The following is a 25,585-nucleotide window of genomic DNA, read 5'->3' as shown; positions in this document are numbered from 1 at the left end:
ACTACCCCAAAATTTATAAAACCTATCCCATCAAATGCTCCTGTTTTAAAAGTCCATTTCCTTAATGACGTTTAGCCTTCCTCCGTCAGCTCGATACCTAATATCCCCGAGGTGTTGAATTAAACAGCGAGGCCAGCATTCGTCGGCCTTATCGCCCATACTTCCCGTATAATTCAGAGAACGATTCCTGGAACAATATTTTCTCCACATTGGCCTTTGGAAAGAGAGGACATTTTCGTACTTAAAACGTAGCAAATAACAACAAATAGGCCTTGCTCAACAAACTAAGACGTGTACAGAAGTTAGTCCTGGTCTTCCTTTCCCTCTTCTTTTTCTCCCTCCTGTTCTTCCTCTTCTTCTTTCTCGTCCTCCCCCTCTGTTTCATCTGCACAACTTGATTTCGAGCTTTTTCCTTATTCACCGTATTCGCCAGATTTTGTTCTCTTAGATTATTTTCTATGGCTAGATAGAAAAAGCTTTGTCAATAATGAAGTATCGTAGTCCGAGATTCGCTGAGACAAGTGTGTCAATATCAAAGAAGACTATGTTGAGAAATTATGTAATATTTTTCATTTTGTTTAAGTGTTAGGTTGGGTACTTCCGGGACTATCCTCGTATCAACGGTGGGCAAGGTTTGGGTTGAAATTTAACTTCTTCTTGTGGTCCCATTTGGGTGTCTTTAGCCGGCCCTTCCTTACAACCACGGTTCTGCCTAGAGTTATAGTTTCACTTTTAATGAAATGATCGTTGCGTTCTGAATCTATTACCAGGCAACCATCGTCTATGAGGAATTTCAGGAATTTAAAAACAACGCGATAAACTAGTCCTGACAAGAATTGTCAATATGTTCAGCTTTCCATGACGTTCGAGTGTTGTTATAGACGCAAAACAGTCCCATCACCAGTTATGAAATGTGCTGAGAAACAATATTTTCTTTCCGCAAAAGAAGGATTTTGTAGGGAGGAAGTAACACATAAGGATGTGTTATGTGTTCAGCATTTCTAACAATATACTATTTTCATATAAGCGATTCGAAACATGTGGCGGTTCATAAATATCAGTTTGCAACAAAGCCCTATGAAGACGCCAGTGTTTTTCATTATTGCTGGGTGGAGAACTAGGGCGATTTCTCATGAATACGTACATCGGGATTCGTTTTCTGAAGTCTACAAGTAGCAACTGTTGAATTTTCATTCCCCAATAAGTGGAAATACAATGCAACATTCATATGTCAGGGAAATCGTCCTACTGTCTATGATAGTTTACCGGTTCTAGATACTTATCCAGGATATTTGAATAAATAGCACCTTACTGTTACATACAACCTTAATTTTATTTCGCCAGATAAGCAATAATTGGATAATGGGTCCAGAATTGTGCGATATGTGGACTTCCATAGACGTTCTGTGTTGTACAGCATCTATTTTACATTTAGTAGCAATAGCCCTGGACAGGTAAGGACGAAACGCCCTAGCAAGCACTTTCAAAACTATAAATACTCCAGATACTGGGCAGTGACAAACGTTGACTACATTCACACCCGAAACAGCAACCGAATAGGCCTGATGATAGTCATAGTGTGGGTGATAGCTCTGGTGGTTTCTCTAGCGCCCCAAATACCCCAGTTTAAAGATCCAGAATACTTGCATCGGATAGAAGTTAAGCGTCAATGTTTAGTTAGCCAGGACGTTAAGTACCAGATATTCGCTACAAGTTCAACATTCTATGTTCCTTTGTTTGTGATATTCGCCCTGTATTGGAAGATATTTCAAGCGGCCAGGAACAGGCTGAGGAGGAGGCGGGAAATGAAGCAGCACAATTTCGTGCATCAAGTGGAAAAAACTAATAACAACAGTAGGTGAGTTTTCCTCTCTGAGTGAGCCGTCGAGATTTACCGAGTAAATGCAGAACTGTATATTTAAGGTTAAGTAGCACTTTCTTGGGGAAGCGGCGCTTCCTGAGGATGAAGAAATCGTCGGGTAAAAATCCAGCAGCTGAAGCCCTAGTGAATTCCTTGGTGATGATGGAGGGTCAGTCAACTACTACGATGGAGATTCTGGAGGAGCATGATGAGGCGACCAGCAGCAATGATCAAGAGGTAATGAACGGAGTCAGGTCTGTACTGAATAATACTAATCATTTACAGGAAGAAACGACGGCATTCACAATATCTCGACCTCCGACAGGGGATTATCGTCACCAAAATCAAGTAGTGTCCAATAACGTGTCTCCAGAAAAGAGCTCGATTGCGGCTAATAATGATTCTTTGACTCATAGTAGCGATCCCACTGAAAGCAGCAAGGTAAGTTTCAAATTGACTTTTTACATCTTAACAGCCATGGTCAAAGGTAATGCTAAGCTGCTCTAACCTGAGAAAGTTTCCCTTTCCCTCGTCTTGGCTTACCATGAGACAACAATAAAGTCAAATATGGGTATATCTACATTGCGAGTAATAAAAGCGTATGAAGGTTTTGCATATAAAATCGCCCTTTGTATTTATGATTTTGTCGAATTTCCCCAAGGAGGAATTCCGCTACGTATAATACGTCCGTAATGGAATATCTATAAATGAAGTGAATGCAATAAATTTCCCAACAGTTAATGCATATTTGCCTAAAAGTGGTGCTGTTTTCCTTATCGATCCAAACCCCAATATCAACCGAATCATAACCTTAACGTTGCTACAAAAGCTCATTTATCGTAACAGAAGTGCATAACCCATTAATACCCAACGTTACGTAACCGCAACGTTTGCAAAAAGGATTTTTTTTAGTTCAGCGATGTGACTGTTTTTTTTTTTTTTAAAAAACGGTTCCTCGTATTTATTCTAGACATAGTAAAGATATTTTATTATTTTATCATTACATTATGTACTTTGGGTAAACGTGAATTGTGACCAAAATGGCGCCTTCACCATTGGGACATTTCAAGCCTAAAAAAATATCTTCAAATTATTGATTGACTTGTAAATACAGGGTGATTCGAAATTGAGTGAAAATATTTTGAGAGCATTTTTTAGTTCAAAATAATATTATTTTTCCTCATAAGCCTGTGTCCCAAAACGCACCCCTTCGCAGACTGGAATCATCGAAAATTGGTCGAACAATATCATTTATGCCAAATTGTGGACTCAGCGTTGAAATTTCATGAAAATTTACAGGTTCTTATTTTTTTAGGTGCTCTACTCATTTTTTGCTTCAAACATTATGCAAATCTAATTTTAGAAAGGTTGAAAAGGGGTCTACACTTTGTAGAGTCCACATCTTATTTTTCCACCAGGAAACTGTAAATTTGATTACCATCTAATAGACCATAAAAATATAAGAAAATTCGATCTTGCGTTTATACTTAATACAACTAACCGTTTGCAGGAAATTCGTTATTAAACGAAAGAGTAGTATTATCAAAATGATTAACTAAAAAACTTGCTGCGAGCTGTGACCGTTGCTACTCCTGACATTTTTGCTTATTTGGATAAGTTTTTCACTTTCTTAAAAATAAATTACCTCATTTATAGCAAGTGTTGGAAATGCCCTCCCTTTGCTGAAGTACAACCCTCCATTCTTCTCCGCATAGATTGTCCTACATAAACACACTGCGTCCCGTTACAAATGGCCGAAAATTTTTGAATTCTTGAATAAAGTTTGGAGGTCGAGTCTTGCCCGTTGTAAAACTATGGTATCCGAAAAATGAGTTGGCTCCGTATTATACAGGGTGTTTCATAAACAATTTGTAGAAATCATCATGAATAAAGCGTCTTTATTTTTCAATATAGAAAAAATTCGACCGAAACAAGTTGTTTACAATGCAACAATACATCTTCATACCAAATTTCAGGAGTATAAGTTTTTTTCGGAAAAAACATTTCGTTAACATTATAACAAATGATGAATATCAATTTTGATACTTATTTATTCGATGTAACCACCACCCTTATTAGCACATCTTACGACCCTCCCTCCGAATTTCTTCAAACAGTTTTGAACATGTTCCAACAAAAACAAAACGAGGCTTTGACACGAATGATCAAACGTCGTCAGTCCTGTTTTTTGCTTTATTAACTAAAATTGGATTGCTCGTAGTGGACCGATCAAGTGGCCGCCAAGATTCCCAGACCTTTCGACATTGGACTTCTTTTTATGGGGTCGACTCAAGCAATCAGCCTGTGTCGAACCACTTCCTGCTGATCCATTACTATTGCAGCAGAGAATTCCAAATGCCGCGAACTCTTTAACAATGAAATCATGTCAATTCCTAGATGGTACTGAAGAAAACTGCATCGGTCTACCGTCATGGCCACACAGGTCACCGGATTTAAGTCCGTTAGATTTTTTCCTTTGGAGGCATTTAAACTCCTTCGCTTATAGAACTCTGGTCAACACTGAAGAAGAATTAATCCAACGGATGCGGGATTCATGTAATCAGATAAGATATTCTCCGAAGGTATTTCAACATGTTCGGCGGACGATGTCGTGACGAGCTAATGCTTGTATTGAAGTTGAAGGAGGACATTTCCAGCAAGTGTTGTAAGTTTCGTGTTACCTATTGTTAAATGTTTTTTTTTTTACTGAAACAAATTGAATGCAGTTTGTTTAAGTGAAATTTTAATAAAACTTTTTGCTTGTTTAATTTTTCTTCAATTTTCGGTGTCGCCCCCGTGCAGGCCACTAGCAAAACAAGACGAACAATTTTTAGCTGAAAAGAGTCCTTTGTACTGCGGTAAAAGCTGTCGCCAAGTTTCGACGTGATGTTAGTTAACGTCATCATGTTATTTAGGATTTTTTAATACGTAATGATTAAAAAAAAATAGTTTGACAACCTTTGCCTTGCAAACGAAGCATTACCAGGCCTATGTTAACATAAATTTGTCGATTCAAAATCACCCAGAGAATCGCCCCTTAAAGTTTGGACACGTAGTTATGTACACCCTGTATATGCTAACTTTCATCCTACAATTTCTGATTTTGTGCAATTTTTATATTATTTTTTTCTATGAATTTATCTATGCGTCTGTGCGTTTCTTCACAATGTAGGATAATACGTTACATTTGCTTTTGATTTCAACTCTTGGAAATTAATGGGCTAAGACAATAGACCTAATCTGTCACAGAATACAGATACAGATTCGCAATAAGCGCACATAATCCGAAGTGTAATCATGTCAACTGCATTCTCCCCAATTTGCCTGCTTGATTGCTCTTTTTTGCGGTTCGCCGGTTTCAAGGGGGGTGCATCAATTACGCAACATCCCTTTTTGTTCGTACCCCCTGTAGTGCTATCGCTACCCGCAATCAGCGAATAAAAATACGCGAGGGCTTGTAAGACGAAGTTAGTTTTATTGGTTAACAATTGAAGTTAAGACAATTTCCTTTTCACCACATAAGGGGCGCTTCGTGTAGTTTCTCATTAAAACTTGAGTCATTCGTGGTCCGCAAGGAGCTTTTATTGGGGCAACGGCTAACAAGTACAAGTGTCCGAGGTCAATCCGGAGAAAGAACGTGTAACGGTAATAAATAGTTAAGTTGGCACTTTCGGTGTTTTTGTGTTGTTGGGACGCATCAGAATCGCTTCTTTCCGCGCATAAGAATTCTAGTGTTCTCGGGCAAAACTCAACCTCACAATTCGATATTTACGTGAAAGCAGAGGCTCTGCAGCTCCAGTTCGAGAGGATGATCCAGTCACCTCCTAACGGTCCTCTCGCTTACGTTTACATTTCTCACTTCTTAGAGGTGAGTTCGAAGGGTAACTGCCGTAGACGTTCAGTTCCTCAAAGTAATAAAAACGCGAAAACGGTCATTTCTAGCCGCTGAGGCCCTTCCTGGTTCCGATGCGGGCCTTGGGCTCAGTCTCTTCATGCCACTGGAGCACTCGTTGCACACTGTTATTTGCATTTTATATTTTACATTTTGTAGATAAACTTGCTCTTTAGTTCCTTACAGTGTCGCGCTGTCCGCGAACATCTTCTATAGTGGCCGTTATTCGTGCCGCCACGATAGGACTTGAGGACGTTCGAGCGAAAGGACAAAATGACAACGATAATGAAAGCAGCCGCAGAATTTGCAACATGCAGATAAAGACACGGAATAAAAAAATGCTGATAACGCATATCGGGAATTTTGGTGCGAGACTGCCTTTTTCGTTGAAATATGTGATTACTCTTTAATATCGTTTTAGATTTCGAAGGGAAGCACTCCTAAGCTGAAAAGGCACTCCTCTGAATTTGTTTGTACAAGCTTTGAGGAATTTTTCAAGTGACCCTAATTTTATGCTCGGGGGCGTATTTAAAGTATTCCTTTGCTTCATACTTTCCCCATGACAAAAAACGACAGGACCTTTTGGGGTACCTGACATTATTAATTACCTAATCGCGCTTTTTTAAAAGTCGAAAGCTCTTTTACATCCTTTTAACTCTACATTTTCGATCTTAACATTCGCGACGTAAAATTTTAGCAGCTCCAGAAGCAATAAAAGAGGCCCTCTAGAAATCAAATTTATAAGGTAATCAACGTCTTAAACCAACGTCATTAACCGTGCTCCCTGAAAACTTGTTAAGCACCGCTTCTTAGTTAGATGTAACCAATCCATAAACCCTGGCAACACAATACCTGCAATATATCTTAAACTTGCTACAAGTAAACTTCCGGCTTAATTCGCGGATGTAAACTATTTCGAGTAAACTTTGGGAAACTTTCGTGTGGCAGCTTATCATTGCTACAGGTGGCTTTTCGACACCCAGCGAAACTGACTTGACACGAGGCATTGCTAACGCCTAATTGATCTCACATATTCTATTGCAGACAGAGGTGGTACACAAAGACACGTCACAAACCCACCTCCACCACCAGCAACCGGCAACCACCGTGGTCGTGTCCAAGGAGAAGCACGCGCAGTCTCGTAGAGACAAGAAAGAGAGCTTGGAGGCAAAACGGGAGAGAAAAGCTGCTAAAACTCTGGCAATAATCACTGGGGCCTTCGTGATGTGTTGGCTGCCGTTTTTCGTGCTGGCTCTAGTGATGCCTTTGTGCGGTGATGCATGTAGTCTTAGCGAATTTATTATGAGTTTCGCCCTTTGGTTGGGCTACTTTAACTCCACTCTCAACCCCGTTATCTACACGATATTCAACCCGGAGTTCAGACAGGCATTTAAGCGTATACTGTGCGGGGGACATAGGAGACATACCAGAAACTTCAGGTCGGGGAAACTTAGATAAAAGTAGCTGCGATTCTGTGCGTGGCGTCGGTGAATTTGTTAACAAAGACTGGGCGTTATACATAAGCAATTTTAGAGGGTGTATAGCACTGTGGTTTCGTGCTACGTTAAATATTATAGAGAATTTTTTATTAGTTTCTTAATGTCGACTAGACTCAGTTACTACATAAATAGGTGTTAATAATCCGCAAGCTGATCAATGGCGCGGTCGCTACCACGTCTTTCCACAACGTAGCTCGTAAGAAAACTCATTAACATTTATATACCGATTGTAGTTACAGGACTGGCATATCGAAATGTACAGGCCAAAAGGCTTTTTAGCTGGCGGCAATTAGAGGGTGATCATTAAAAAAGGCGACACAATAGCAGGGGCATGTCGTTGATTAGTTCATCTGGCCGTCAGACCTTCGACGGTAAGTAGCGGACGGTTTAATCGACTCCTTACGTTTACGCTTCGTTGCCTACTACGAGGTTAGTTTTAGTGATCACCCGGTATAACTGAAGCTCTCCTATAAACGTTTGTTACAAATTTAATGTTCTTCCTATACCTTGACTATTTTTAAGATATAAAATAGCTTTAGTACAAAACTATGATATGGCTAAACATAATTCATAAATATTTCCGGTTTACGTATGTCCGGGCATTTGTATATCAATTAATGTATTAAAGCCAAAGATGTAATATAGTGGTCGGGAGAAGTTGTAACTAAGCATGTGTACATACACCTTCCTGCGATGCCAGGATTTATGCCCTTTAGTTCCGATTGAAAACGTTAATTTCTAAGATCTTAATGAGCAACTAGCTTAAGCTTTTTTTGTGGGAACTCAGAATCAGCTACCTCAACGAGTTTTACTATGTTGTGAATATAGTGATACTAGATAGCTTTTGCTAAAAGGGCCTATGAACTTATTTTGAAAATTATTGATATACTAACATATACTTCGACTATTTAAGTGTAAATCTTCAGGGTATACGAGATATATCATTGAGCCTAATATATTCGTATAATTCGACTGAAGATGGAAGGGAAAGCAAGTCGTACGACGAATAAACTGTTCTAAATGTTGCTTTAAGTTCATAGCGTTTTTGTCTGTATAGAATCGTTTTATTGCATTAAAAAAAAATTTAGAACGGTTTATTTGAGACATGAATGTTTAATGTTAATCTATAAAACTTTCGAAGCGAATCGCATGGTGCATTAGTACACTGTAGCTGAGCACATACTACATAATACGTCATATTTTCATGTTTTTGTATTTGACTAAACTGCTCGTCAAGGCGATTTACCCTCGATGATCCCAACTTGATCGATTTTTTCATATTTACGTTTAAGATGAAAAGTTACATTTAGCAAGTTGACTCGCTGTGCATCGTGGAAGGAAAACATAGTTTTCAATGCTTAATATACACGGTGTTTGGTTCACTGATACACATTCAAAGAAGGGTGGTGGATAAGATGATTTTGAACCAATTTGGTCGTTATCACAGAAAGTGTCAAGCATTTTTAGATGTTTTAATCCAAATTTTACCGCATTCGTTCTTATTCCCATGTAAGTTGCAATAAACATTTAGTCAAACATTTGATCTGACTATTATTTTCGTATAAACTCGAATGCGTATTTCATCGATAAAAAAACATTTAATGGGGTCTACATATATAAAAAAAGTGGTTTTTTAAAATTATAAAAATGAATTTCTCGAATACGAAACATCGACCTCATAAGTAAATAGCAAGAAAGCTTCAAATGGCAGAGTCATTCAAATATCTTTAAAAACCTTTTCCATCATTACCCTTTCGAATGATATATTGAAAGATGAACACTTAATGTTGCATAAGATTTTCAATTAAAAGAGAAAAAATGCAGCAAAAGTCCATGGGGCAATTTAACAGGTAATTATTGTTCATTCGCTAATTACACCATGGACATGTGATTAATTATCATGCTCGAAATGCGAATCATCAATATTCTGATACAACGCCAATATCGGCATGTAGAAATCGACAAAAATGCATTTATTAGGGTTGGGCCTCTTTTCTCAAATACTTGCACGGTGGTGTAGTGGAAAGGATACATTTTCTATACAAGGATTTTCAATAATTGAATAAGCAGCCACTAATGGAAACTGCCGCGATAACGTGCATCCTCATTTTCATTTGGAAATCCATAAGTAAAATATTAATGGAGAGGCAGAAGCAATGACGACTGGAATAAGGCGAAGAGCCACCACAAAGTTGCACCGCAGAGGTCGACTTTGTATCAGAAGTGGCGGTTCGCCTTTCGAGCATGATCATTAATCAGAAGTAAATAGCATAATTAATTCATAAATAATAATTATTTGTTATTTCTTATTCAATTTGTTAAATGGCCATATGCAGCTTGGCTGATTTTTTTATTTTTCAATTAAATATCTCATACAATACCAAGTCTGCGTCTTTCAATACATCATTCGAAAGAGTAATGGTCAAAGAAGTTTTTAAAGATATTCGCACAAATCTTCCATTTGCATTTTTCTTTTAATTGGCTTACAAATTCGACGTTTCGTATTCAAGAGGTTCATCTTTGGAATTTTAAAACGCCACAATTTTTGCCCATATAAAGACCCCATTATATGTTTGTTATCGATAAAATACGTGATCAAGATAATATGAAAAAAATATAGAGCCAAACTAAATATTCAACTAAACTTTTATTGTAATTTATGTGAAAGTAAACGAGGAATTTCGTAAAACTTGAAAAAATTACAATATCTCGGAATGTGTGGCACTGTATATAGATATATCTATGGTTGAATACGTGCAAAATCACCTCACCTACCACCTTCTTTCACATATGTATCGGTGATCCCAACGCCCGGTATAACCATACTGGGTGTAATGTATCAACATGCACATATTTCAGAGGGCGATAGTACTCCGCAAAATAATTAAATAATTCTAATAGACTCATGGTCAAAAGCGCACTACTTTCCTCATGGAGGTTTTAATTATTTTAAAATGTGATGGAATATTACGAATTACTTCAGATGATTGATAACTGAGATGGTTTCGTAATTTGCACCTACAGAGCTTTTTGCAAATTTCACGAAAACGGTTAAAGGTACGAAAACATTGCAAGACGCCAAAAAGTTAAAGAATTGGAGAAGAATTTTAAATTTGATATCGAAATGTTCCAAAAAAGATACAAAGCATAAAATAGTACATGACCCAAAAAACATGACATCCTGTATATGGTTGCTCACGATTTTAATATTTTGTTGCAAAGAGTTTTGAAGGAAATAGGTGTAAGATATTTAAAAAAATTTACTTGAGGCATCAATGAGATTAACACGAAATATGAGAAAAAATGTAAAACTTTGTTACCTTGCATATCAAAAATGGTGCTTCTTTGACCATGGGTCTATTAGCATTTTTTTCCTTATTTGGAGAGGTCTGTCGCCCCCTGAAATATCTCCATGATGACACCCTGTAGTTGTCTGAAAATGTATAAATACGATCTCCCTATGAGCTTTCAAAAACGTTACAAATATTGATAATAGCTCGTTCTTTGCTTCCTCGAATTCCACAGAATGTTTTTTATTTCACTTAGGGTACGATTCGATTTTTTTGCCCTGCGTGTTTCCTCTTTGCACTGGTGGGCATAATGCAAGATCGCAATTACATTCTAGGAAACTACCTATCGTTATGGTATAGTCAAGGCAAATGATGCAATTGCCTTCAATACAACTTACTGGCATTATGCAACATTCCCAGCACTCTGATTTGAGGGCCTCGTTTGGAGTTGGGAGGACAAAGTGATAAGGTGCAACGAGGCCCGAAAATCGAAAAATGAATATCTATGCAATATCGAAACTCAAAATTTTAATGGAGAATTACCCTGAAGCGAATTTCAAAAGTGAACTCTCCCTCCCCCCTTGGCAGGCAGTTTAAATTGATTGTCGAACATAAACATTTCTATCATATAATTCATAACAATGTTTCCTATCTAGCACTCTGACTTATTAAATATTTGTAACATCATTAGTAGTATTTATATACGCCGATTATACATACATACACTTACTATGTAAACTCTACTTGTAATCAAAATCAGGACAACACTGTATAGCTTTAATGAACAATTAAATATGGAATCCTTAGGAACTCGTTTTTGTGATAAATGTTACGTTGGAAGTTCGCGCATAATATATTTTTGTTGATATTTTAAATGTTTAGGTACTCATAAGGGAACTCTAATAGCTCTAAAGCTGTCGAACTTGGATATAACAGTCTAAAATTTTCGTGTGTGTCATACTATTAAAACCATTATATAAAATAAACAGAATTATTAAACTTTATCGGTGTTTTAGTAATCGATGATAAAAATAACCTCAAGTTGTTTGTGCGAGATCGCAAGTGGTTATTAGCTTCGTTCGGCTATTATTAAATCCGTAGTCCTCGCAGTAAGTGAAAGTCTTCCGACGGTTTCTACAATGTTCTATTATCTTTCAAAGCCGTAGTTAACAAATCATTACAATGCATAACGCGAATTTACGTGGTAAAGTTTTAATTTGTGTAACAATTTTGGCAATTCAATGCCATGTAGTCCTTTGCTCTAAAATACTAGTAGTGTTGCCCAGCCCAGGCTACAGTCAGCACATTCTCATGGAACCTTTAATCATGGCCCTATCAATGCGAGGACACAATGTTACGGTAATAAGTGGTTTTGCAGTGAAGGATCCGAGCAATGTGCGTAATATTGTGGTGGATTTCGATAAAGTGGATATAACCCCAAGTAAGCCTATCACAAAAAATTCATCCAAGGTAGCTACATCCGCTATTCCAGACGATTTATTCGAGCTCCGAAACTTGGATCTGTTCACCAACATTCGGATTTTGCACCATCTAGGTCTTTCCGTCACAGAACAACTGCTGGCCAATCGTCAAGTACAGAAACTGATCCATTCGGGAGAGAAATTTGACCTCGTAGCAGTAGAAACGTTCTTCAATGAGGCACACCATGCTTTTGCAAAACACTTCGATGCCCACCAGGTGCCCCTACTTTCGAATAAGCAAAACCTTGGTGTCATAATTGGGACATTCATAGGTGCTGCTCCACTCTATAGGCATCATAGAATGGAATTCTCACATGGTCGCTAATCCCAACCTTCCCTCCTATTTGCCGACCTCTTTCTCGGGTTACACGACTAAAATGACCTTCAAGGAACGGTTCAGAAACACCATAGCCCTGTGGTTCGATCGTTTTTACAAATTTTATGTTAACTATCCTGCGCATCAGAGGCTGGTTGACCAATATTTTCCGGCCAAATACGACTTGGAGGAACTGGTGTACAACTCCAGCCTCATGTTATCTTGTTCCCACTTGAGTAGTACCGAGCCTCAACCATTGACCAGTGCGATCATTGAAGTAGGAGGAATGCACATAGTGAATAAAAAGCTGCCGGAAGACCTAAAGGAGTTGTTGGATTCTGCCAAAGAAGGCGTAATATTGTTTAGCTTAGGATCCAACGCCAAAAGCTCTATGTTGTCTAAGGAGCTCATAGGAACTATTATCACCTCGATTGGGAAGCTCGATCAGAAGGTTTTATGGACTTTTGATGATGATAAGATCAAGGATGCGCCTGCAAACCTTAGAATCTCCAAGTGGTTTCCCCAAACCGATATTCTAGGTGAGAATAGATGTTTTTCTATTTATAACTTTAAAACTCTTTTTTAGCTCATCCTAACACTGTATTGTTCGTATCTCACTGCGGAATGGGCAGCACCACAGAAGCAATCCACTTTGGAGTTCCAGTGATTTGTATGCCCATATTTGGGGATCAGTTCATGAACTCTAAAAGATTAGCTCTTTTTGGAATGGGGCTAGAATTGCCTTGGGAAAGCATAACCGGGGATGCTTTTGGAGAATCTGTTAGACACGCATTAAGTGATTATAGGCAAGTCAATTAATGGAACGGAAGTGCCAGATAGTACCCAAATGTACTTCACCTCCACAGAAACAATCTGGTCCTTCTTTGAACATAAAATATTTTAAATTGATTAGCCACAATTCGAATCCTCAATTCTGAAAATCTTTTCGAGTTTTTTCTGTTTTAGGTTTAAAGAAAATGCCAAGAAACGATCGGAGATTTTCAGGGACCGACCCATGGGGCCATTAGATTTGGCAGTCTACTGGGTTGACTATGTGTTAAGACACAACGGGGCTCGTCATCTCAGAAATTCCATCTACGAGTTAAAGTGGTATCAACTTTACTCTGTCGATGTGATTTTAGTATTAGTTCTTGTCTTCGTTGGCTGCATTTATGGTCTCTCTGCAACAGTGAATCTTGTGGTAGCAAAGGGCAAAAAGAGGAAGGTGGAATAATCCGAAGGCATAAACCAGCCAATGTCAGTACCAGAGGCGCAGCTTCAAAAATAGTGAAATACTTCATTTCACCACTGGTAAAGCCCACCTATGCTCAGATTGAAATAAACACGTGGATACAGTAAAAAATGTAATAAAAAGTAAAACCTCAGACCTACATGCATTTCAGCAACCTTAAAATATTAAGTGTTACGTTAGATGCGATACCTGCAACTCTATCGGCCACACCTGATCGCTAATTTTTCTTATTACGATTATTACTACTTGAAGTAAAATGGCTATATCATTCATTCACTCAAACATCAATAAATTATACAATTACACGTAAATAATCTAGGAACAATATAATCGATCAACGATCCAGAATTTTCAATGGGTACGTTGCTTCTTACAATACATTCCATTGCGTACAAACTGGTCAGCATACCTGACCCAAAAGCTAAGGAATACCAGAAGAGAACATTCAATATATCTACCTTGGGTATTGCTACGAAGCTCAAGGCACCTCCCGCAAAAGTAAAAATTAGGAACAGAGCTGGAAAGAAGAACCCGAACATGCATGTCAGTATCCATTCATGAACAACGGCGGAGATTACAAAAACTGTTAATTTTGCTAGAATTTTGCTTCCTGGTATCACATGTTCGTACATATCTTTATAGATGTAGGTATAAAGCCAATCTCCTACTACCATATTCCAGTTCCTGAAGTACTCAGAGTAGCTGGTGGACGTCCACCAAGCTTCGTAGAACTTGCGGTCTCCAAATCTCAGCAACTCACCAATTAAGTTTTGAGTGACGTCCAAGATGACATAGAATGTCAGAAGTAAGAACATAAGGCCCACAATGAAATTGTTGAAGATTAGCAGGATGAGCTCTTTGATAGCAAATGGTCTTGTGCCTATTTCTAGTAAGTTAGGACTAATGAACTTTTCTAGGAGAAATGCATAGTAGAAGAACACTCCTATCAACTCAAATACTCTCTCCAATACATATTTCCACCGAATTGTGTCTCTCCTAAAATTTTCATATTTCACTTAGAACAATCCTGAGGATGTGCCCACTACAGGTAAAATTACCTCGGGTACTCATCACAATAGACTAAAGTGGGGGCCATTAAAAAGTAGTAAAAGTGACGCAAATCAGGTAATACAAGCTCCTTATCTGAGTGAGGCTTGTGCTTTAGGACTCGGCCAATGTTGCTTCTCATGAAAGCGTGAATTTTCATCAACAGCCTCGTCTGGAAAACACAAGAAATTTTTATTCGGAAACTGCAAATATGGGTACAATGATGGTTACCTGTTCTAAACATACTATGGCCGAAGACCCAATGGGCAACATTAAGTATAATACACTAAAGGAGATCGCTTGGAATTGAAAGATGTAGTAAGCTATTAGTCCAATGAGCCAAACTGTGTCCCATAACTGAATTTTTAAACCTGAAATTTGTCTCTGTATTAGTTAGCACGACTAGCGCGTCCTAAATGGCACTTAACGATAATGGCCTGTGAAGCGATTTAAATTAGATAACAGATGAGCGCACAAGTAGAAACATTGGAATTACTGAAGGCAAGTGGCACTTTACTTCACGCGCGCAGCAAACAGTGCAAATTCGTGCGGTAATGTCAATTTACGAAACGCTCGTAGGAAACTTTATCCGAAGTAGAGATCGATTAATAGAGACGAAACTCGGAGGATCGAGAAACGTTGGGGCCCAACAGAAAGAGATTTCGAGAAGTTCAGAAGCCTATGCCGGGCGCTGAAATCGGATAAACAGGGAAATTGGGACATGCTTGCATATCTTGCAAAAATATTTGTGCTTTTTCCGTTACATTATATCGTAAGGCCCTCTGGCTGCATGAAAATATTTGTAGTTTTCCCTATGGATTATCTCTCCGTCACATCTTTCTCTAAAATGCTTAAAAATCGCTTTAAATTGAAGTGGAAGGAAGATGCTCGGAAATTTGCCACTTTCATACACGTAAGACGAGTCCGGAAGCATTTTGAAGACATGACTTGTTCAAGGAAACTTTGCTCACAGGTGAAGGTACAGGTGAAACATATCAATCTGAAAGTCGAATTTAAGACGAAACTTTGCTGCAACGTGTACACAGAAAACAAAATTTGCTTTAAACCACTCGTGACTCGAAATTTAATGCACATGTTAGATACTCGACTTTGTGTTCCATTTGACGAAAATGTGGTCTAAAAGCGGAAAAACTTGATGGATGCATGAAATCTCAAGTCTTGGAAGTTGTCTGTTGCATGCCGGGGAATTGTATCGTCTTTTGACGATCAATTTTCCGCAATAAAGGCCTGCAGAATCGAAAAACGCGACAAAACGTTCGTTTTATTTATTTATTTATTTTTATTTATTTTTTTATTTTTTTTACGCTTCATGGGTTAGCCTACTTCCCGAACAAGCAAAATTACTCAAATGAACCAAATAATAATATTGAAAAAGTGAGGTGCATAGTTTCTCTGTTGCAATTCGGGTATGTTTATGTCGGATTTGAAGAATAAATCGCCTAGTAAAAACTCGTATTGTTCCACGTTCCTTTGTAAACCTTTCAAAACATGCAATTTTCCAAACCGATTTAACGAGAATCCGTTTCCGAAACGGAAAATACTGGCCGCTCGTACATAAATTGTAGTCTTAGCCAGAATTTTCAGTCGAATTCCGGCAAGACTTGTGCCACATTCCTAAATTATTTGAATACAATTCCGTAACCAGTAATAATCAGGAACGTAAATCTATTAGAGAAAGACCGACGCTGGCATATGTGGTTCGCGAAATAGGGTGACTCCAGAGTATTTGCCCAAAACGAAGGTACGAATGAAACACCCATTTTTTTTTTCTTAAAAAAAAAATTGAACTTTTCAGCTAAAAAGTCTCGGTTCTACTGTCTATACAGAGTATTCCGCGATGAAGGTTGCAGCAAATATCTCACGATCCTGCATGGATTCAGAAAAATGTTTTATAGAAACGCGTAGGGTTGCGTTGAGGCTACAACTTGAATCGGTAGCAAAATGTGCAGGGTGACGCTCAAAACTGTGGCGAAAGAGGGTTGCAATTTTTTAAATAGTGCACCCTTCATATGTTTACACATTTGAGTTCCCAGTCGAAATGTAGGCATATTTCATATGGCATAGGCTATACCTAAAGTCAAGAAACTGTGAAATTAATAATGATTTGAAAAAGTAATAATAGTTTTGAAGAAGTCCTCTTCATCAGCTATTAGACAGGACTAGTAGCTGCTCTGTAAGTACGAAGAGCCGAACTTAACCCAACTGAATTTTTTCCCGTCGGGTTATCTGACACGAATGGCTTATCAAATCCGTCGAAATAATTTTGAAGGCATGAAAGGTCATATTCGTAAGACCTGCCGTAAAGTTAAGGCCGATATGATATGAAAAGCGTGCACTAAGGACCTACTACTTTGACGATTTGAAGCATGCTTAGAATTCCAAGGACAATTTGGACATCTTTATACTGCTTTCCTAAAGTGATAATAAGTATTTCTTTTCTAACTTGGTGTTATTTTTTGTAAGCGTGAAAATGGATATTCAACTAAAATGCATTTCACAATTTCTTGATTTTATATAGGGTGTCCCATGTAAAGCCGTGATTGAAGATTACTCAAAAACGGTACATTGTTTCAAAAAAAGCGTCAAATAAACGTTGTCCGCTAAAGAGGGAGATATGTCACGAAGATAGTGGCTTTTAGCTAAAACGTCATTTTAAGGTCATTTCAAGGGCAACTTTTTATTAAATGGCTACCCCGTATTTTTTTGCAAATCTTTGTAGACCTTCAAAAGACTAATATCTTTTATCTGAATATTTTGTTATTAGACGTTTTGTTGCAGAGTTATTCTTGATTTTCATCCAATTTTCCAAAAGGTCAAAATTATTCCATTTTTTTTTCTAAAAAAGTTTCGCTATGAATATTCTGTTTAAAACTCATGACAGTCATTCTATTCAATCGAAACAAAAATTATTTCCATTAAATTTCTTAAATTTCCTCCTATTAGAGTACCTTATAACAAGGTCTACAAGAAATCGACGTTCTCTCTTCGACAATCAATCTAATTGTTTTGTGTGAAATTATTCAAAAATTATTATTTCTATTTCATAATTCATTAATTAAAATGCATCGCAACACTTTGGATGGAAAAATGTAAGTTGTTTTTATTCTTGAAGAGGCTGGAAGAAATGTTAGTCGGGCAGTAGAGCTTTCTCAGCTGAAGATTTCCGACTGAGGAAGTTTCCTGTTGAATGACTTTCGATAGTGTTATTAAAAATTTAAAAAGCAGCAGTGGAATCAAACTACGAATTTTCCCTCCAACGTTTTGTTTTCGAACATATTCACGTGCATAAACCATGGTGCAGTGAATTGCCATAGTGTCCACTTTTGGAGTGCGGTAAACCCACACTGGCTTAGAGAAGTTGAACATCAAAGGCCACAGTGAATGTATGGTGCGGTATTATTGGGGAATACTTAATTGGACCTTACCCTATACCGTAGTTTCTTGCGCAATAATTTTCCGAAATTGTTAGAAAATTTTCCACTTACGATTAGACGGGTGATGTGGTATCAGCACGAAGGCGGTCAAATAAATTGGCCTCCTAAGTTGCCTGATCTGACCTCACCAGATTTTTTCCACTGAGGTTTTTAAAAGACAAAGTTTATGCAACAGTACCAACAACTGCAAACGACATGAAAAGAATAATTGAAAATACGTGTCAATTGGGGCGACTTGGCGCACATTAAACAATTCTTTTCGAATAAGAATTGAGATGTGTTTGGAGCAGAAAGAACACTCTTTCGAACATTTGCTTCCGTAAGTTTCTGAAATCAGAATTTGGAATTAATTTGTCAAATAAAAAAAAATCGTAGAAATATTTTTTTTTATCTATCTAGTAGATCTAGTAGTTCTAGTAGATAAAGTAAGAACACTATTTGTACCGAAAATTGGACGCACTTTGTACTAACACAATTATACTAACCAAGCTTTCACCAATTTTTATTGTACAATTCAACAATAACGACACGTTGTGGTATATGTCTCCATGTTTACTAACTCCTATCTGTCTTCTTTTGACCTGACATGAACATCCACTTATTAAGAAAAAAAAATACAGTCAAAATGAGGTACAATTCAAATTTTGCTTTGTTATTGTAACACCCATTAAAACAAGTGGTCGCGAGTTTCGGTTAAGAACTCAAATATGCAGAAACCTACAGGCTGTACCATTTAAAAAATTGCAAGATTCCTTCATCATAGATTTATGCGACATCCTGTAGGTTTTAGTAAAATTTAATTTTGTAGTTCCAGTACAACTCCACAGGGTTCTTATATGATCTTCTTTAAGATTCCTATATGCTGCAAAGTCATGGGACACCCATGGTAAAAACAATTTTTAGATTTTCGAACTTGCTTCTATTTTGTGACGAACTACTCACAGCAAATGAAATCCGTTTAGCAGCAGCAGTAGAGTGCCTCTGGTAGTTTGAAAAACATACAGGGCCGTATTTAAAGAAAATTCAATTTATGGAGGTTCGTGGAAGATCAAAGCGTCCTATAAAAAAATTACGACTCCGGGCAGTTTTACAGCCGAAAAAATTGACAAACGCATAAATGGGCGTTTTACTGGATCAAAAACACAAAAATGTATACCACGTTGCTGGGTTAGAAGTTTTTTACTCATTTCAAGTCCCTTCTTTGCAACGTTTCGCTATTTAAATCTATTTGTGTTGGGCACAGTGTACTATAGTAAAGCAATTACTTTTCAAAGCAAAATACTGAGCCGTGTACAAACCACTTTAAGCTATCTCAGCTAAGCTTAATATGCCTACATATATTGACCACAGGTAAACACTTGATAGCTAAACGAAAGAAAAATTTAGACGGAATGGAATATTCTGCCATATTGACGATAATGAACTTTCTTGCTTTCATGTGTAAAACCATACTCATTACTCACATTTTTTTTTGTCATTGATAGAAACTACGCACACATCGCTGGATCTAATTAGTTTTCGTCATGAAAATGGAACATCTTTCTTGGACACGTATATATTTCCCAATGGACGAAATATACTAAAGATGGACAAAAACCTGAGCATAAATTTTTACCTTTCGGTGGAATGTGGTTAATCCTGACATAAGCCCAGAAATTGTATAACAGATAAGACGCTGTTGCACAAACGTTTAGAATTAACCATATGAAAAGAACCCATTGGATTTTTCCCAAACCTTTCGTTATTATTTTGTACCCCACTCGAATTCTGTAAATAGAGATATTGTGTTTGAGTTGTTAACACCAATTTTTGAATGCTACTTACTCTCCATGTTCAAAGAAATCTTGTAAAACTGTGTTCAAGAATAAAGCTATTAGAGATGCGACAAAAATGTGCTTCACCACTTTAATGTGGGGATTCTGACACAACACTGTCAATAAGGAATCTCTGATTTCGAAATGCCTTATTGGAAGTGGCTTCACTTTTTGTTTCCTGTCAAACATCGATATCGGCTTGAGAAAAAGTGAAGATGAGAAAAACGGATTATTTACCTTTCGTTGTTGGTTTTTACTTGTTCTACTTCAGAATTGCTGCCTGAACTCTTGACAATCTCTCCCATTCCGTTATCTTTCTGTAAATAATCTTGGAATAGTTAAAACAAACCGACACGTGGGTTTAAAGCACTCAGTATGTCAAACACAACAGTACTTCGATCTCAGTAAAGTAAAATTCGTACAACGTCTGCGTATCCAGATTGTACTATCACTTTTAGTGTACGCGAAAAACAGAAATATTAACTTGAGCTATTGCAAAAAACCTTTTGGAAAACAACAAAAAAATGTCATTACAAGACCATAAAATTCAACAAATCAATTAAACCTGTTGTTTACCTGCAGAAGGTTGTACGGTAAATAATGGCACAGTTGGGTCAAGTGTGAAATCATTTTGTTATTACGGGGATAGTTACAAACATTTTACATACTACCATCCATTACTCACCAAATTATACTATCGTCAGAGCATATTATCCACGAGAATGTAAAATATTGAAAATCAATACAAACCTATTCAGTTAACACTTTAACACCTTTCACTGAACGATTATTACTATACTTTTTTGCTGCTTCTAATTACTTTTATTCATTTTTCAGAGAACATGAAAAGTTTTTCATATACTAAATCCAATCAATGGCAATTAACCGGCTAGATGAGCAACCATTATCTTGCTGTTTACACAGATCTACACAGAGTATCTCTATCAACAAGAAGAAATTATCTGAGGCTCTTCTAAATTTATCTCGAAAGCAGGTCAGGCGTGGCCCTTAATGATAATTATGAATTTCTTATGTTCTTTCTACTAACGCAATCTATTCGTCGGGTTGTCAATGTTTATTTGGAACGCTTGTAGTATCTTATATATTCTTAACGTGCTTAATATCATCCATAAAAGCTGCGAATGTTGGTGTTTTGTGTTGTTAAAAACGCTTTAATGAGGTACTGGTGTGGTGATAAAATTTCCAACAGTTGGGTTTGAGTGCACCGAGTGCACTAAATACTAAATACAATTGAATCATTATACACTGCCTGCTAAGTGTGGTACATGTGTCCTCGTTATTAAACGTGTTGAAATTCTAGTGCAATTATTGTATTGTTTTTATGATTTTTTGAAAATTAGCGAAAAAAAAAATTCTACGGCTCGACACTCGCATATTATTTATTTCAGGCAGCGAAGAGGAGCACGAGAAACTGAAACACACAATCCCGATCTTTTGCGGGCTTCTCAGAACCAATTAACCGTATTAACGAAAACCACCAATTTTTGCTCAACTGGGCTTAATAGTGCCAAATTAAGAACCCGGCAAAAACCACATTAATAATCTGAAATTTAGTAGCCACCAGTTGAGAAGGACTTAACTAAGGGTTAAATTTAAGCACCCCCGTAACTTCAACCCTTGATCATGACAGTCTGGGGATCCGCCATGGGGCCAATGGAGGCCTGCACGAGAAAATTTTGATAAAAATTCGTTTATTTAATGGAAACAAAATTTACATGAATGAAAATATTTGCGGTGCAGCAGCAACCCTTTGGGCTTGAAATGAATCAGCGTCAAAAGCTCCAAAATCTGGATACGAAGATCGACTTCTTGTTTAATGGTTCTAACGATTTTTTCGATACTTTTCATCTCTCTACGCAAAGTGTCCCAGAATATGCGGACAATCACTCGGATTCATTTGAGAATGCATTAAAATAACATGACAAGTTCTTATAAAGGTGTTTTCTACAGACTCTCCCTATGAAGACGCGAGCTCCTAAAGGACGCCTTGGACATAAGTTTTGCTTGAATAAGTTTTAAAGTACTTAGTGCAATTAAACGAATTTTTAGTATGATGGATGCTAGATAAGTTTCCTTAAAATTATAATATTTAAACAGATTTGACTTGTTTAGTTTGCCACGAATGGCACAGCTTTAACAGAAAAATCGTATTTTTTTTACACTGTATCAATAACGGCATCAAAATAACTTTTTTAGACAGTCTCTCTCTAACACTAAAAAATGGTATTCTTGCTCATTATCGTGTAAATGAACCGTTTTCGAAAAGAAACAATTTTTACCGAATACGGCTTCCGATCTAGTGTCAGTAAATAATTTATAGTGCCTTAAATTGTGCAATAATTTTATTATTTTTGCATTATTTATTTACTATTATGGGATTTACATTCAGGGAATATGCCGACATGCAACAATACTCAAGAGTCAGGGACGAGGCTTAGGTCCACGCATGGGCCATATTAAACCTACATACAGAATTTTTTCATGAAAACAATATATGTGTTGAAAATTGTTTTTTCTTGAAAACAGTTCATTTTTACGATAACGAGCAAGAATTCCTTTTTTTTAGTTTAAGGTAGAGGCTATCTAATAAAGCTATTTTGATATTTTTGTTGATATAGGGTGTAGTAATGTTATGATTTTTGTGGGTGTTACTGGCAAACTAAACGAGTCAAATATATTTAAATAGTATATCTTACGGAGTCCAATCTGACATCCATCATACCAAAAAATTACTCAATTACACTAAATATTTAAAACTGATTCAAGAAAAACTGATTTTCAGAAGCATCCTTTAGAAACTCCTATTTCTGAAGCAAAGGTCTGTAGAGAAATTTTTATAGAGACTTGTCATGTTACTTTAACGCATTTTCTATAAAACCGAGAGATTAACCACATATTCTGAAACGCCTTGTATATCTAAGTAGTCTTCTTCTTTAACAGCATGAATCCTTGAAAGCCACTACACACCATAAAGAAACTATAGATCAATCCAAGGAAAAATCTCCGCCATTCATTAATTTTATTTGTCATAATTCTTGAATAGAACTTTGAACGATAAAAAATGACCAATGAAGTTAGTCATAATTAAGGATATATCTTATTACCACCAATCATGTATTACGTGCTGCATATCGATTATTTGTAATCGGATTTGCACTTAAGTAAACTTGTACGATTTGTAAGTAATAATTGCGCAAAACAACCACAAAAATAAATGTAATCACATTGGAAGGTTGTAATACCTAAATGCAGTGGAGAAAATTATCTACATTTAAATGAATTTTTAGATGTTGTAGTTAGTAACGTGCCATAAGAAAAAACACGTTTGATCATGTCCCAAACATCACTGAATTTTAGTGTTTTGTATATACCCAAAAAACTTACTTTAACTTGTTTTTTGCGACCTTTATTGAACCTTTTGGGCAGGTGTAAGCGCTTCGCAGCGAAAAGCAAAACCAGAGATTGGCATCAGCTGCTTAAGCCAGTCTTGAGAAACTTAATAAATCAAATAAGTGGAACCAAGTCGCATCTCCGACGTCACCTTTTTCAATAGAACAGAGTTTTGGTTTTGTTTCAGTTCCGATTCGTTGAAATATTAGATGAAAATAAAACATTCACACAGGAAAAAAAAATTAAAAATACTTTCCTAAAAACGAACGTAGATGATGAACATTGTGATTAATTTAGGATTGCCCTCTGAGCCTCAGTCCAATTAGCACTTCTGGTTGCAAGAGTGACACATTTAAATGACTTTACTTACTCCAAAATTCATCCAAAACGTGCCCTTTGGCACCAATAAAATGTAATCTTACATATTTTAAATTTAATTCATCCAGTAATTCCATGTCAAAGTATTTTAAACTTTGAATTCATGCAGTTATTTGAAGTTTGAAAAATGATTAGCTATTTAAATTATTGTAACTAATAATAATCTTAAAGGATTTTTCGGTAGTTGTAGTGATCTTGACATTGCCTCCAGCCTGATATTACCACATAAATAAACTAAGCTAAAAAGCTATTTAATTCTCAGATAAATTTTATACGTAAATACCATATTAGATAGCCATCACTGATGCCTCTTTTATACGAGGTGTCCGGAAAGGTCATATCAAATATTTGAGGGGTTATGGAAATGGATAAAACAATGATGGTGCTTCATGTGAAAAAACTTCCTAGCAGCCTTCGTTACCAAGTTATTCACTTTCAATATATGAAGTTAAAAAAAGGATTTTTGCTGTAACTTTCAAACAGTTTTCCTAGTAATAATAAATGTAAAAAAATATGAAGTTATATTTGAAATTCTGAAATTGACATGTGAAACAGAAAAAATTGAATTTAAAAAAATCAACTTTGAAATTACTTAGACGTATTCCGAAAAACATAATTTTATTTGTTTCTTAATTCATTCAAATTTGTTGATAAATTACTAAGTTATAATTTCACCTTTTTTTATGTACTCTGTAGAACTCCTAGGACTTATGACATGACTTTTCGGCACACCCTGTGTGCATAAAATGAGATTTGTGTATTACCAAAACAATCAAGATTAACTGTTCTGAAGAGGATTATTATAAAAAAAGCAAGAAAGACATTTCGATAAGAAACGCATTATTACTTCATTAGTATCAATAAAAATATCGGTTTTAGATTGGAACTTAAACGGATTTTAGATCCGGTACCTACTGATTCGACAATTACTAATAGATGGTACCTTTATGTCGTTTCATGCCACTTGATGCAGGTACTTTTTCCCATGTTAGTGCTGCACTAGAAGCGAATTTTTTTAAGAGTTACTCATGTATAGAGGACTAAAAAAAGAACGTTACGCCTGCGACTGCAGCTTAAGACCCGATACGGAGCAGGCCCCAAGGACGCGATCCTTCTTTCGGCTCGTGGTACGTTCCGTTTCATAAGCACCATAAGTGAGGTAAAAATACCCGATATTCTGCTAGAAATGGAAATAAATCTGAAAACGGCAGTTTCGCATCCGATGCTTTAAATTCTCCATTATATTGCATTTATGAGAATTTCAATGACTACAGGAAAAATTAAATTGGGCTACATTGCCTGCAGCCTATGGTTCTAATCCTCTTTCATTGAGGATCAAATTTAAAACAATTCATTTCTGTATTCGAATGTAAATTTAATAAAACTGACAAATCTCTTGGTCTACTTAAAGAGAATCTACTTAAACAGATTTTCTTAGCGTACTTGAGAATAATAATATAGCATGATTGATTTATTTATTAAACAAAAGAAAACAATTCAAAACTGGTTTCGTTCGGTCAGAGATAGTCACAGTAATCGGCGGGGTACATCCACAGCACTGGCCTTTTTTATCAGGCAAACATACACAGAAGAAACGGACACGAACTGGACTTTGTCCAGCTCACACTGACCAGCGACCAGTATTCAGCCGCCATTTCTATAGCAACTTCAAATCGGGCCTATAATAACATCGGAATTCAATTAATTCCAAGAATGTCCTGGCGGAATCCGTGGCGGACTTCCTGGAGATTTTCTGCCATCAGGAGAACAGAACACATCGTAAGGGGAACGCGATTTCGTATTCAAAGAAATCAGTATTGGAGAAGTAATTTTAAAGGTAATTACTAAATAAATTCCAACGTACTTGACATAGAACTTACTAAAAGATT

General features: G+C 36.7%; 3 protein-coding genes and 1 long non-coding RNA gene across 10 annotated transcripts in view; 2 read left to right on the top strand and 2 right to left on the bottom strand.

Moving 5' to 3' along the window:
- LOC136343400 (5-hydroxytryptamine receptor-like) overlaps window positions 1-11,546 on the top strand; it is a 172,724-nt gene extending 161,178 nt beyond the window's left edge. For 4 of the 5 annotated variants that reach the window (XM_066290102.1, XM_066290100.1, XM_066290103.1 and 1 more), the window contains 5 exons: window positions 1,345-1,454; window positions 1,505-1,858; window positions 1,909-2,098; window positions 2,147-2,302; window positions 6,798-11,546. In XM_066290102.1, coding sequence (XP_066146199.1) covers window positions 1,345-1,454; window positions 1,505-1,858; window positions 1,909-2,098; window positions 2,147-2,302; window positions 6,798-7,211 — 1,224 coding nt within the window. In that variant the 3' untranslated portion in view covers window positions 7,212-11,546. The remainder of the gene's footprint in view (window positions 1-1,344; window positions 1,455-1,504; window positions 1,859-1,908; window positions 2,099-2,146; window positions 2,303-6,797) is intronic. The other variant, XM_066290104.1, reaches the window with a different exon arrangement.
- A 54-nt stretch (window positions 11,547-11,600) lies between these two features.
- LOC136343402 (UDP-glucosyltransferase 2-like) lies at window positions 11,601-13,724 on the top strand. The gene is made up of 5 exons (XM_066290105.1): window positions 11,601-11,983; window positions 12,035-12,240; window positions 12,296-12,878; window positions 12,926-13,145; window positions 13,306-13,724. The coding sequence occupies exons 1-5, from the start codon at window positions 11,725-11,727 to the stop codon at window positions 13,571-13,573; spliced, it is 1,536 nt and encodes a 511-aa protein (XP_066146202.1). The 5' UTR covers window positions 11,601-11,724; the 3' UTR covers window positions 13,574-13,724.
- LOC136343404 (sterol O-acyltransferase 1) lies at window positions 13,691-24,726 on the bottom strand. 3 transcript variants are annotated; one of them, XM_066290113.1, is made up of 7 exons: window positions 24,640-24,726; window positions 20,145-20,224; window positions 19,918-20,085; window positions 19,709-19,860; window positions 14,870-15,009; window positions 14,650-14,810; window positions 13,691-14,587 (listed from the first exon to the last, which is right to left on the bottom strand). In XM_066290113.1, exons 2-7 carry the CDS (start codon window positions 20,210-20,212, stop codon window positions 13,876-13,878), a joined length of 1,401 nt encoding a protein of 466 aa, XP_066146210.1. In that variant the 5' UTR covers window positions 20,213-20,224; window positions 24,640-24,726; the 3' UTR covers window positions 13,691-13,875. The 3 variants fall into 3 exon arrangements, with proteins under 3 accessions (XP_066146210.1, XP_066146209.1, XP_066146207.1); XM_066290112.1 differs by lacking the exon at window positions 24,640-24,726 and adding an exon at window positions 20,593-20,860; XM_066290110.1 differs by lacking the exon at window positions 24,640-24,726 and adding an exon at window positions 20,658-20,859.
- On the bottom strand, window positions 15,919-19,702 carry LOC136343408 (uncharacterized). Its single transcript, XR_010732779.1, has 2 exons — window positions 18,579-19,702; window positions 15,919-18,420 (listed from the first exon to the last, which is right to left on the bottom strand). It is a non-coding gene; the product is annotated as an uncharacterized lncRNA (long non-coding RNA).
- Window positions 24,727-25,585: the final 859 nt, after the last annotated feature.

The sequence above is a fragment of the Euwallacea fornicatus genome, chromosome 14 (assembly GCF_040115645.1).
Source record: "Euwallacea fornicatus isolate EFF26 chromosome 14, ASM4011564v1, whole genome shotgun sequence".
Classification (NCBI taxonomy): domain Eukaryota; kingdom Metazoa; phylum Arthropoda; class Insecta; order Coleoptera; family Curculionidae; genus Euwallacea; species Euwallacea fornicatus.
Note: the sequence above shows the minus strand (reverse complement) of the source record. Positions and strands in the feature narration are given on the sequence as shown.